This window comes from Crotalus tigris, unplaced genomic scaffold (genome assembly GCF_016545835.1).
Source record: "Crotalus tigris isolate CLP2741 ecotype Arizona unplaced genomic scaffold, ASM1654583v1 scf7180000023720.1715460, whole genome shotgun sequence".
Classification (NCBI taxonomy): domain Eukaryota; kingdom Metazoa; phylum Chordata; class Lepidosauria; order Squamata; family Viperidae; genus Crotalus; species Crotalus tigris.
The window spans coordinates 903,671-917,391 of NW_024100139.1; the positions used below are offsets into that span (position 1 = coordinate 903,671).

At 49.4% G+C, this 13,721-nt stretch overlaps 1 protein-coding gene across 10 annotated transcripts in view; it reads left to right on the forward strand.

The window, feature by feature from the left end:
* Nucleotides 1-13,721, forward strand: part of DEPDC5 (DEP domain containing 5, GATOR1 subcomplex subunit) — a 69,849-nt gene that overhangs the window by 50,447 nt on the left and 5,681 nt on the right. For 9 of the 10 annotated variants that reach the window (XM_039321140.1, XM_039321133.1, XM_039321138.1 and 6 more), the window contains 9 exons: nucleotides 125-344; nucleotides 1,048-1,184; nucleotides 3,657-3,765; nucleotides 8,431-8,493; nucleotides 11,384-11,529; nucleotides 11,730-11,807; nucleotides 11,955-12,087; nucleotides 12,443-12,551; nucleotides 13,066-13,287. In XM_039321140.1, the coding sequence (XP_039177074.1) occupies nucleotides 125-344; nucleotides 1,048-1,184; nucleotides 3,657-3,765; nucleotides 8,431-8,493; nucleotides 11,384-11,529; nucleotides 11,730-11,807; nucleotides 11,955-12,087; nucleotides 12,443-12,551; nucleotides 13,066-13,287 (1,217 nt within the window). The remainder of the gene's footprint in view (nucleotides 1-124; nucleotides 345-1,047; nucleotides 1,185-3,656; nucleotides 3,766-8,430; nucleotides 8,494-11,383; nucleotides 11,530-11,729; nucleotides 11,808-11,954; nucleotides 12,088-12,442; nucleotides 12,552-13,065; nucleotides 13,288-13,721) is intronic. The other variant, XM_039321139.1, reaches the window with a different exon arrangement.

Consider the following 13,721-nt stretch of genomic DNA (forward strand, 5'->3'; position numbering starts at 1 on the left):
ACGAGATGGGCTTTGAAACAGTCACTGGGAAAAGTCAGCGTCTGATGACAGCGTGTAACAGCACCATGGAGGAAATCACTGGTTTGATCTCAGCCCACTTGGCTGCCACTTTCTCTCCACACAGCCTGATCGAATCGCTCAAATTCTGGCGGACACGTTTCCTGCTCCTGCCGGCCTGCATCAGCGCCACCACGCGCATCATGGAAGGTGAAGTGCACTGCGACATCTATGGCGGCAAGGCTCGCTCCGACGAAGAGGAGTGGCAGCTTTTGGATGGCTTCATTCGCTTCGTGGAAGGGCTGAACCGCATCCGCAGGCGGCACCGTTCGGACCGAATCATCCGGGTAAGTCAGAATACCCAATCCAGGAGCTTCAAGGGCTTGCGGTTCCCCACCAGCCTCTGGTTGCAGAGCAGAACTCGGCTGGTCCTCTCCTGTAGAAGGAACACAAGACTGTCTCAGCCTCCTGATGAATGGAGGATTTTTAAAGAGGAGGATGGAAAATTCCCCACATGAAGAAAGTAAGACTTTATTTACTTATCAGATTTGTTTCCTGCTGAGTCTTCCAGTGTCCCATCAGTTTACAACATGTCAAAATACGATAAGAAAACGTCCCATTCAGATCAAGGGTCCCCAACCCCCAGTCCGTGGCGTGCCAAAAACCGGTCCACGCAAACAAGCAAAGGCCCATCCATGGGATGGCAGGAAGCACACGAAACCCCGCCCCCTCCGGTCTACGGAAAACCCTCTCTCCGTGGAACCGGTTCCTGGTGCCCAGAAGGTTGGGGGACCTTTGATTCAGATGACCGGCATTGGAAGATTATGCAACTTCTCTGCTTTCAAGAAAGGGGTAGAACAAATTCTCTCGGGAGCTGTTTTCTTCCGAGATAAAAGGGAGAAAGCTCCTGTGGCTTTCCTGTACCTCCGGTTCCCAGAATCCTTTGGGAAAGTCCAAGGCTGTCCTAAAACTGACCACCCTCAGGTCCCCATGAGCATCTCTCCTCTTTTTCTTCTGTCGCTGACTCTTCGCTGTCTTCCTCCTGTCCAGAAAGGCCCTGCAATGAAAGGCCTGCAGATCACCAGCCCTCTTCCTGCCCCCTCCCTGGAACCTCCAGGGCCGCCTCCGCTGGCCAAGAAGGGGACCTCTGCTCTCTCGGCTCTCTTAGAGATGGAGGCCAGCCAAAGGTGAGTTCCCAGAGAAGCACACCTGCACAGGATTGTGTCTCTCTCTCTCCACATGTACATCCACACATCCCAGTTTCCCAGTTTAGGAACCTGCGTGCTTCATATCTGGCTGACACTGAATTGGTTCGGCTGATCAATACATTGGATCTCTTTGGAAGAACCTCTGAGTGCACCGGATCTACTTCATGTGCACGTGCTTAATAAGCCTCTCTGGAGTCTTCCACCCTTTTCATGCCTTGGTACCCTGCCAGTGAAATCTGGATCATAGATAGCAAGGATCAGACAGGGCCTTTGAGCTCATCAGAGTGTGGGCAACTCTGGCCCCTTTACGACCTGTGGACCTTAACTCCCAGAATTCCTGAGCCAGCTGACAACTCCCAGAATTAAAAGTAAGGACCAAGACCTTGAATGGGATCCAGAAGCAAATTAGCAACCAGTGCAGCTCGTGCAAAAGCAGTGTTACATGCGTCACCCAAGGGGCCTCCAGAACTGTCCATCGTGCTGCGTTCTATACCACCTGTGGCTTCTGAATATTCTTCAAGGGTAGCCCCAGGTAGAGCACATTGCAGTAATCCATCCAAGAGATAACCCAGGGCCTAAGTGACTGCCCTTAAAATGCTCACTTTTGCTTTTGAAATAAACATAGGGGTCCAGTTTTGTTTGAGATGTTTGTTTGTTTATTTCATCAATTTTATTTGCTGCCCATCTCCTCATAAGAAGACTGGGTGGCTTACAATGTTAAAAAGAATAAAACAATGTAACAATATGTATACAATACATTATCAGCTATCACTGAAAGATGGAGAGGGAGGGAGGAGATGAGCAGGGGGCAGGTGGGATTTATTTATTTATTTTATTTATTTAATTTTATTTATATGCCGCCCAATCTCAAGGGACTCAGGGTGGTGTACAAAATTAAAACAATAATCTAACAATAAAACAATAAATAATACAATCAACAGCGTGTCCGATCATATCCCGCCCCCCCCCGGGGGACATCAGCCCCAGGCCTGCCGGAACAGGAGAGTTTTAACAGCTTTTTTAAAGGCCGGCAGGGTGGGAGTAGTTCGAGCCTCGGGGGGAAGTTGATTCCACCAGGTCGGACCCATCACAGAAAAGGCCCTTCCCTGAGGGCCCGCCAGCCGACATTGTCTGGCCGATGGGACCTAAAGGAGGCCCAATCTGTGGGACCTCACCGGTCTCTGGGAACTGTGCGGCAGTATGCGGTCCGGTAAGTAACCTGGCCCTATGCCATGAAGGGCTTTAAAGGTGATAACCAACATCTTGAATTGCGTCCGGAGACCCACAGGAAGCCAGTGCAGCTCGCAGAGAATAGGTGACACGTGGGCGTACCTTGGCGCGCCCACAATCGCTCTTGCGGCTGCATTCTGAACCAACTGCAGCCTCCGAACGCTCTTCAAGGGTCGCCCCATGTAGAGCGCGTTACAGTAATCCAGTCTTGAGGTGACAAGGGCATGAGTGACCGTGAGTAAAGCCTCCTGGTCCAAATAAGGCCGCAACTGGTGCACCAGGCGAACCTGGGCAAAGGTCCCCCTGGCCACAGCCGATAGATGTTGTTCCAAATTTAGCTGCGAGTCCAGGAGGACACCCAAGTTGCGTGTCTGCACTGAGGGAGGTAAATTTGCCCCCCCCCCAGGACTAATGATGGACCATCCAGTTGACCTTTGGGAGGCAAGACCCAGAGCCACTCGGTCTTGTCAGGGTTGAGTCTAAGCCTGTTCACCCCCATCCAGACCCTCACATCTTCCAGGCACCGGCACATCACGTCAACTGCTTCACTGAAAGGACACGGGGTGGAGATATATAATTGGGTATCATCCGCGTACTGATGATACCTCACCCCGTGTCGCCGAATGATCTCACCCAGCGGTTTCATGTAGATGTTAAAAAGGAGGGACAGGACCGAGCCCTGAGGCACCCCATGATCGAGGCACCCCATGATCGAGGGATCTCTATTAATCTATGGCAGCGGTTCTCAACCTATGGGTCACGACCCCATTTGAGGTCGATCGACCATTTCTCGGGGGTCGCCAAACAAGGCGATCTGCCATTTTTCCACCTCGGGGGGCGCCGCCGTGCATGAACGCCGTGCATGGGGGCGCGCCGCGCATGAGCGCCGTGCATGGGGGGGCGCCGCGCCGTGCATGGGGGTGCCGCGCATGGGGGCACCGCCGCGCATGCGCGGCACATTTGTGTGACGGTCGCCGTCACACAAACGTTGGGAAGCACTGATCTACGGTATCAACCACCTCAGGCCTGATGCTTCCCCATTGGAGACCCTGCAGGTAGAGGGCATTCTGGGCAGCCCTGCTTGTGCCTCTCTGTGTGCTCCTTGCCTAGAATCAAAACCTCCGGTAGAAGCTGGCATGGTCGTCCTGGCATGGAGATGGGACATTTCCTTCTGTCCGAAGACTGAGCGATTTTTCATGGACTCCTCTCACTTGTTTCTAGGATATTGGGGGAACAGCAAGCCACAGCCCTCGCTGGGAAGAGCTCTGCCCAACCAGCAGAGAGTGGCAGCACCACCATGACACCTGCGTACATGGACAGTCCACGGAAGGTGAGGGCAGAAGCTTAAACACAATAACACACTCGTGCATGTGGCTCCGTGCACGTGGCTTGCATGTGCCCTCCGTTATCCGCTGACAGGACCACCGATCTGAGACAAGGGATGAGTCTCGACACCAGACCAGGTGGATGAGGTGTGTGTGAAAGAGGTCGGATGCTGGCTGGGGAATTCTGGGAGTTAAAATCCACCCATCTTAAAGTGGCCAAGTTGAGAAACACTGATCTTCACAGTTAGCGAGTCTTTCATCTTTTGGGGGGCCTTCGGGGACAGTGCTCAGTTGAGGTCCTTGGATTCTTCCAAGGTGAAAAGTGTGTGTGTGTGTTGTGTTGTGTGTATGTGTGTGTGTTGAAATGCTTGACCCACAGGCCAGTTCTGTTTTGATTGTTTTGGATCCCAGACGGATGCAGAAGCCCAATTGCGAGATGCTTGTCCTCCCTTTGGCACTTCTAACTACAACCCTGGCATTCCAGGCTCGAGGTGAATGCTGGCTCAGCCGGGCCATTTCCACCTCCAGGCTTAGTTCCAATGCTTGAAATGTACTGTGGCTGACTGGCTACAGGGGGTGCGTTCTGCCTCCCTGAGACAGTCGGAGCCAGAGGGCCTTTCAAGAGGTTGGACTTTGAAGGGTGTGGCAGGGCCAACACTTCCATTTCTGCTCTGACATAGGTTTGACTCAGCTTGTTATTCCCATCTGTAAAATGGGCAGCAGAGTGACTGCCTCTTGCAGGGCAGCTGACCTGGCTTTCCTATTAAGTGTTGGGAGAAGATTAGATGATGGTACATTAGCACAGATTGGTGCCAGGTTTTTGTTTGTTTTATGTTTGAACTGGTTGTGTTTTATAGCTTTTTTAATCACTATCAGCATCAGCATTCTAGCCATTGTCTATCTATCCACTGCAGGATGAAGGCCTCTTTCACATGTTTCCAACCAGTACGGTCCTGGGCTTTCTTTTGCCAATTGGGCCTGTAATACTTGCTGATGTCATCGATCCGTTTTGCTTTAGGTCTCTTTCGTGGACACTTTTCATCAAATGGGATCCACTCTACGACCGCCTTGGTCCACCTGCCCTCAGTTTTTCTTGCTAGGTGACCAGCCCATTTCCATTTCAGTTCTTTTACTCTCTTGATGGTATCACATCATTTGTTCTCTAATCCACAGCTCCCCAACCTTTCCGGCTTGGCAGCCCTGAAGGAGAGGGTGGAGTTGGGAAATGTGCGTGCGCACAACCTGCGCATGCGCAAGGAGGCCGCATGCACCTGCGACAACATGCTGTGCCCGCGCACGCGCAAATGGGCTGCTAGCAGCCGCGTTACGCTGGTGGCAATGCTAGCATTCCGTGCATACGCAAATGAGGCTGCTAGCACCCACATGGCGCTACCACGAGTGGGGGGGTCTCACCAGTTATTCCCGCAGCCTGCTGGCCAAGAGACCATGGCCTGGTAACGGGCTGCAGACCATGGGTTGGGGACCCCTTCTCTAATCCATGTGCAGGTTTTGTATCTTGTTTTGTAATGCCGAGCTTGTATCTTTCCATGGCTCTTTGCACCACTCGTAGCTTTTGTACTGATGGTGAGGTTAGTGTCCCATGTTTCACCGCTATATGTTAGAGCAGGTAGCACACACTGATCGAAAGCATTTCTCTTCAGGAATAGGGGGAGAAAGGTTCTTGAAAATTATGCTTAACGTTTAACACCCCGTTCAATTTCCTTTATTGTATCCCCTTCCATTGAGATCCATTGGCCAAGGTATATGTAGTGGTCTTCTCCAGATATATTTTTTTTTTCCTTTGGTGAATTTATTAAACACAACCTGGCTCTTTTTCAGGTTTATTTTTAAGCTGAATGGTTCTCCTGCTTTGTGCAGCTCTTGTATGTGTCTTTGCAACTCTTCTGGGTCTTGTGAGAAGAGAACGACATCATCTGCAAATCTTCAGTGATTTAAATAGGCACCATCGATTGTTATTACATCTTTTGCCCAGTCTAGTTTGCAAAATACTTCTTCAGAGCAGGCTGACAAAAGCACAGGTGATATTGTATTGCCTTGTCGTACACCTCGTTCTGTGTTGATTTCCACTTTAAGATCATTAAGGCAAATTGATATTGATTGTAGTAAGTTTAGGTAAACAATGTCTACACCTTGGTTGAGCAATGCATTAATTATTGCTTGCTGAATGCTGAGTGAAAGGCCTTTTCATAATCAATGAAAGCCATGCACAGAAGCATGGTGTACTCATTGTGCCCTTCAATGATTTGCTGAACAACCTGGATGTGATCCATTGTGCTGTAGCCACTTCTGAACCCTGCCAGCTCCTTTGGTTGTGCATCATTTAATATTCTCAATATTCTTTTTGTTATTATCTTGGTGAAAACCTTATAGATGACTGAAAGAAGGCTTATTGAGCGATAGTTTTTTTAAATTATCTTGGGTTCCTTTCTTGTGTATAAGAATCACTTCAGCATTTTTCCATTTATCGGGTATTTTTTCTTCTCTGAGGCATCTCGAGTATAGTTTTGCTAATATCTGGTGTAAACTGTGACCACCAGCTTTCAGCATTTCAACTGTAACACGGTCATTTCCTGAAGCTTTCCCATTTTTCATTGATTTTATGGCACAGTACTTCCTCCACTAGGATACCTGGCTTTTCCTTTTTCTTGGGTGCTATTACTTTTGAGTGATCTTGATCTTTGTATAGCTCTGAATAGAATTTTCCAATTATTTCTAACATTTCCTGTCTTGTTCTACACAGAGAGCCATCTTAACATTTTAATGCAAAAACCTTCTTTCTTGTATTTATCTGCTTGCATTTTGCTCTATTAATCCCTTTGCTTTCTTCAATTGCCTTTTTCACAAGCTTCACATTAAACTGATGCATTTCTTCTTGGATACATTTTCTTATTCTGGCACAGTTCAACGTACTCCAATTTATTTGTGAAACTTCCAGTATTCTTCATGGTCTGTTGGTTTTTCGTTAAATCAATAGTTTCATCAGAAATTTTTGACTGTACAAAGTGTTTTTCCGGTGGTGCTATAGATGTATGTTTTTGACTATTTGTTCATTTTGGTCTGTGATGTTCATCTCTTCCAAATCTTGCAATAGAGCAAACCGATTTGATAGATTAATCTCAAAATGGTTGTTCTCCTCTAATAGCTTATTGCTCCATTTTTGGTTTTTTGTAAATATCATTTTCATACATTCTTTTTATCAGTCTATCTTCACTTTAGCTCGTACCCTTCTGTGGTCACTTCCAATGTTAAAACGATTGATGACAATACAATTGCAGAATATGGTTTTATCACTTGACATGTAGTTAGTTTTGCTTGTGTACCCAAATGGGCTCTTCCATGTTCCTTTTTTCTTTCTTGCAAAATGAGTTCATGATATAAAGTTCCTGTCCTTCGGCAAAAACTACAAATCTGTCCCCTCTATTATCTCGTTCACTGCTTCTATACGGGCCAATCGCTTTTTCTCCAGCTATTCTTCTTCCCGTTCTTGCATTAAAGTCACCCATTAGTATTTCGTATCAGCACTTTTCTTTGTCTTGAAGGCGGGCCATATTATCGTAAAACTCTTCGACCTCATCATCACTGTAGCTTATTGTTAGCACGTAAGCTTGGATGATTGGCAGCTTGCACTGTTTGTTCAACTGAATGATGCATTGAGCTACCCTGTCTGATATACTTTCAATTTTTTCTGCAGAGTCTTTCAGCTTTTGATTGATGAGAAAACCAACCCCACCACATCTTCAGTACCTCTAGTGTAGAGTAAATGCCCAGACCTATCCAGTTCAACTAAATGTTCACCTTTTCATCATGTTTCACATAATTCAATGATATCCCAATGCATATTGTTGAGTTCAGTTAGTAGTTCTTCTAGTCAAGCATCCGTTTTCATTGTTCAGATGTTGACTGTTCCTATGTCCAAAGTCCAAAGGCAGCCTGATTTAACCCGGTGGTCCTTAGCACCCTCTGCCTTTGGGCAGGCCTTCCTGCCACTGTAGTTTGCCCCAGGGCATCCGGGGAATGAGGGCCGTGTTTGAGGTTGTATTGGCATATGGAAGAAATAATCTGCCACACTGGGCCAATGTGGGTTGGCAGATGTGATCAGTGTTAGTCTGGGGAAAAAAACATATAAAATCACTTTATATGTTGTTAACGTTTTGATTGGAAGCCACCCAGTATTGGCTAAGAGAAGGGCAACTATATAAAAGTTTTAAACAAATAAATAAATGCAAGCTCGGGAAAGCAAATGGTAGCATAAGAGAGACGCACGAAAGGCCTGGCTGCCTCTCTCTGGGCTTCAGCCTCTCAGCCACAGGAGCCCAGACCAGCGGTCGCTCCGTTCCATCCCCCATGCTCAGTTGCCCTTGATCTGAAGAGCCCCAAGTTGTTATCTTGGGAGGCAACCCAAATAAATGCAAAATGCGGAAGAGACACCATCGGATCCAGCTTCTCGTGGCAGCCTGGGTGGGAGCAGAAGCCTGGCTCTCCTTCTTGCATGCTTAGAATGCTTCCTCCTTTCACCTCATGCCACCCCACCCCCCGCCTGCTGCAGTTTTCGTGCCCTGTTGCCCTTCCACCTGGAGTGACAGATCTGCACAATGTGTCTCTCCCCCCCTTGTTTCTGTTGCTGCCTTTGCTGTTTCCTGGTGCTTCAGGATGGGACCTTCTTTATGGAGTTTGTTCGAAGCCCTCGCACAGCACCTCTCGTCCACACGCAGGTCAGTTTTTGACAGGCCAAGCGCTTTTTGTGTAGCCCATGCTACACAACGTACATGGGGTCCACATTCCCCCATGGGGAAACCTGAGTCTGTCAGCCTTCCCAGGAAGACCAACAAGAAACACGATCAAAGGAATTAATTCTACTTTATTGTAAAGCTGCATTAACAGAACCTTGCAAGTCTGAAAGTACAAATCTCTCGCCATCGCCTTTACAGACCAAGAAAATTGGTACCATCCCTTCTGAGTCTTCCTCCACCCATTTTGCAGCTGAGGGCTGCTTCCTCTCTTATCTGATTGTTCCCTAAGCAAAATCTCTTCACCCTGTTTTTCAAGGTCTTTCCATTGCAGAGTCTACATGAGTTACAAGGATGTGGTTTGGTTGAGGAGGCAAATGCCTGCCACTTTTTGGTGCCCTTTCCGTTCCTGGACTGTTCAGTTTTCTTTAGAAAGGAACCGAGCCCAAAACTCCTGGCCCTTTTTCCTGCAGAGACAGGAGAAACGTCTATGGGAGCTGGATCCCCCTCTGCCTTCAGCATCCTGCCTAGTTAGTGCCAAGGTCTGAAGATGGCGTAATGTCAAGGTTACGATCAATAAGACCAAATAAGTCAGAACTCCGAGGCAAGAAAGTTCCTCAAAGAACATGTTTATTGGATAGTTGATATCAGCGCGTTCAAAAGTGAAACCAGATCTAAACTTTCCCTCCAAGAATCAAAGTAATACGATGCAACAATTCCTACCCCTCTTTCATCCTAGCCAGTAGAATACTTTGGCGGGCTTTCTGACTCAGCGATCCTCCTCCCCTCCAGCATGGGAATGACCTGGGTTCCCACAAGAGTTGCTCATGTTTAGACTACCAGAAGTACCGTCCCCCCTCACCTTTCTTCTGGCAACCTAGAACGAAAAGAACGGCTGCAGCCAGGTTCGTTGTAGAGTTGACACTTACACGTTCTTGGCAACTGGGTGTATGTTGTGCTTGATGTTCGAAAGATCTGAATTCCCCATTAGAGCAAAAGGAGCTTACACATAGCAGCCCCATCTTCTCATTCCCTCACCTCAAACTGGGCTGGGCTGCTACAGCTTGGCCGAATGACAGGACTGAGAGCTGAAGGTCATTGTTGTGTCAAAGGACTTTAAATTAAAGAGGAGGGGCTGGCCCATGGGTGGTGCTCTCTGCTCCAGGTCTTACGGACATTCTGCCCCAGTTGGCTTGCCCTGCTGTCTGAGATTTGGCTGGGCAGATCCGGGTCCAGGTGGAGCCTTCCCTGAGAGCGGGGGGGGGGGGAAAGGTTGGCCCGGAAAACACCAGAGCTGCCTTTCTCAGCCTTAGCAATTGGAAGATGTGTTGACTTTAACATGCGGAATTTTGGCAATTGAAGCCCACACAACTTCACTTTGCCAAGGTTGAGAAGCCTCTGCTCCAGAACCAGTTCAGATTGGCTGCGCTGTTGCTCATTCTGCAGGGAAGGAAGGATGGGGCCCACAGTGAGATTATTGCAATGAATTCAGGAGGGAGCCCTCTCTGATTGCGGGGGGAGCCTACTGGCCCTCTGCTTCAAGTGAGTGGGGGGCATGAAAGGCCCCTGACACCAGGAGAGGATCAAAGCCCCTCTTCCCTGCCTCCCTTTTCAACCATTTGGATGTTGCTTGATAGAAAGGCAAAAATAGAAAACGGGGTGGCTGAGATTTCTTTTATGGGCAAGGAAGTAAATCGTATTTTGAGCAATTTCTCCCTGCCATAAATTGGGATTGCTTCTAATGAAAAAAAAAAAAACAGGACAAATCAATCGCTTAGGGAACTGACAGAGGAATTACCCATTTCCAGTAAAAGAGGTAAAGCTTCCTTGGTATTAATTCATGGATGCTGGAAAGAATCTTCTTTTTCTTAGCACAGAATTAGCAGTTGGAGATGTTACCCTTGATGGGTGGCTGTTTTCTCATGGGTTCTTGTCCAGATGTTGCTTTAGGGCAGATGGGGCCTGATCTTTCTAGAAGAATGTGGCTGTCCTTTGTTCTTTGGGTGGAGTTGCAAGACTATCCATTTCTCAGGCTGAAATCATTTCATAGCCTTTGATGCAGAATTGTCCTCAACCAGAGGCCATTTTTAGAATAAATTGAGGCGCCCTCCTACCCTTGCATTCCCTTAATGAACTGGGGGAATGACCTGGAAGCGCATTTGCAACACAAGTCTCACTGTCACAGACAGAGAACACACTGTGAGGTTCCAGATAAATCACGGAACATAAGCAGGTAGATGCTCTTGAACCTATGCTGCAAAGAACACTTCTGCTCTTTTTCATGTCAGAGCAGCTTCTGCAAGAACACTTTCTGTTGAATTGGCCTTTGGCCCAAGTTCATCCATCTCCTATGTGACCGGTCACTTCAGCCTGCAGCTTGACAAAGTTGCTCTCCCTGCCCCCCCCCCAGGATTGCAGTGAGTTTGGGTGCCCCCCCCCGCCCCTTGCAGTCTGTCTTTCAAGACGGTCTCTCCCTCTCCCCCCCCCCCTCTCCCTCTGATCATCCAGTCCTTGGTCCTCTCTGCAGCTTCAGATGTGGAAAGAGGTCAATGGAATCATCAGATTATTCACAGGGAGAGATGGAAACTTGAACAAACTGCAGGACTCTTTGTGATCCTGATCTGGGAGTGTCAAGGAAATTCCAAGCCACACAGATTATACATCTGTCTTAACTAGTTCTGAGCACCCCACCAATTCTCATTTTCAGGACCATGATGGATGTTTTCATTATTGAAGCATTTTGATGCTCGTGAGCATTAGCCTGAAACGCCCAAGTCTTACAATTAGGGCCAGCTGAAAGTTCCTCTGCGCACCTGCAGGGCTTCTGCTTTCAGGCTGATGACCTCTGTGGTGATCACCGCTTCCCTTTCCCCAGGTCTCTGTCGATCAGTCGGTCCCAGCAACCCTGGAAGGCAGCACTGCCATCAACGCAGCCCAGCCTGTAGACCGTAGCAGTGGTCAAGCCGGCCCTCTTCATGGAGGGGAGCAGACTTCAGCCCCCTCTGGTCCTGTGGAAAGTAGGTAAGAAGAACCGGATGGGGGTTTTGTTGTAGTTGAAGTAACTGTGCCATCAAGGAGCAGCTCATGTGAAATCTTCCTGAAGAGATCTGTCTTAAGTAGATACGTCCTGCCTTTGTGCCCATCCTCTCTTGAGCGCCCTTCCTCTTTGTGACTCTGCAGCACTTTCCCCACTCGGAGCTTCTTTTCTTTCCACTCTGCAGCTCCCAGCCGTCCTCCGCCAGTTCCCTGACCTCTTCGTCTACTTTGCTAGAAATCCTTGAAGCGATGAAACATCCCACGTAGGTTTCTTGAACTCTCCTTGCCTCCTGGCAGCCCCTTTCTGGGAGAGAGGGTGGCAAGTGGAGCCCGGCCGTTGGGGAGGCAGAGGTTGGGGACAGCTGAGAAGACTCCGGGGGTCCTTTACCTGTGCCTTGCTTGGCTTTCAGCACAGGGATCCAGCTGCTCTCTGAGCAGAAAGGCCTCTCCCCATCCTGCTTCATCAGTGCAGAGGTCGTGCACTGGCTGGTGAACGTGGTGGAAGGGGTACAGACCCAGGCCATGGCCATCGACATCATGCAGGTGAGGAGGTGGGAACTTGTCAGCATGGACAGAATTCCTCCCTTCTGCCTTAAGGAAGGCCGGGCGTCACTAAGGGGGCCAGTCGGGAGGGAGGAGGGTTTCCTGCAGGGTCCAGGGGAAACCGGCAGCCTTGGGACTCTTGGATAAGCCTCGGCCTGTTCCTTGCTCCTGGAACAGGATCCGTTCCCTCCCTTGGGAATTCCAGCCCGCTTCTCCCTGCAGACTAAGTCAGTTGGAGATGAGCAGTTTCTGAAGGCAGCAGAAATCCTCGCTGTGGAGCAGGGTTTCTTCCCTTTTGCTCTCCTTCCAGCTGAAGCGGCTCTTCATTTCTTCTTTCTTCTCTCTTACTCTTTAGAAAATGCTGGAGGAGCAGCTGATAATCCACGCTTCCGGAGAGGCCCTTCGCACCTTTATTTATGGGTTTTATTTCTACAAGATAGTGGAAGACAAGGAGCAAGAGCGAGGTCAGGCTCAGGGCGGTTTGGGGCAACCCTTGTCCCTCCAGGAGCCCTTGGCAGCCTCCCCCCTTGGCTGGCCCACCGCAGTGCTAGAGAGCAGACGAGGCCAGGCAAAAGAGGCCTGTGCAAAAGGAATGAAAATCCTTTCCTATGCCAAACCTCCAAAGGTCAACACCTTGGGTCCTTCACGGTCTCTCCCCCTGTCCTCGCCTGCCCTGCTCTGAAGGGAGCACAGTTCACCGTCTCTTGGAGTAGAGTCTTCTGGATTGGGGAGGGGGACAGATAGATCTAACTTTCAGAGACCCCCCTGGCATTTCTCTGCCCAAGTGCAAAGGTCAGCTGACTTCCCCTGATTTCCTCTTTAAGCAAGAGGCTCTGCTTAAAGGAGATTGTAGCCGAGGCTGACTCCTGAGCAGGAAGTGGGGGCCTCCCCATCTCCCCCGTGCTTGGGCAGGGGGACCTTCCCCAGGCCCCAAATAGCCTTGGCCGCCCCAAAGGAGCTTCCCCCCCTCTTCTGCAGGAGGGATCCAGCAGCCTGCCCTGTGGCACACGGCCAAGGACGAGTTCTCCGCCTTCCAGCGAAAGTGGTTTGAGGTGGCCTTTGTGGTGGAGGAGCTTCTCCATTCGGACATCCCGGCCTTCCTCTTGCCGTGGCTGCCCAGCCGCCCGGCCTCCTACGCAAGCAGGCACAGCTCCTTCAGCCGCAGCTTTGGAGGACGGAGCCAGGCGGCGGCCTTACTGGGTAACTGGGGTGCAGAGGTTGGCTTAGGACTCTAAATTATCCCAAATGTGGGGTTTCTGTTCCTCCAAATTAGGTGGGACCTGACCAGGAAGATTGGGGGGGGGGATTCATCAACAGAAAAGTGGAGGAGGGGGATGGTGGTGATCTGGAAATGTTGCATTGGCTCCCATATTAGGCCTTTGAAGCCAGGGCTCTCCAACCTTGGCACCTTTAAGAACTTGTGGACTTCAACTCCCAGCTTTGCTGGCTGGGAAATTATGGGAGGAGTTGAAGTCCACAAGTCTTGAAGTTGCCAAGGTTGGAGACTCCTGCTTTAGGCCATGATGGGCATTGCTGTTCCAAAATCATCTGAGAGGTAAATCTCAGATCAATCCATCAGAATAGAGCTGAAAGGGACCTTGGAGGTCTTCTAGTCCAGCCCCCTGCTCAAGCAG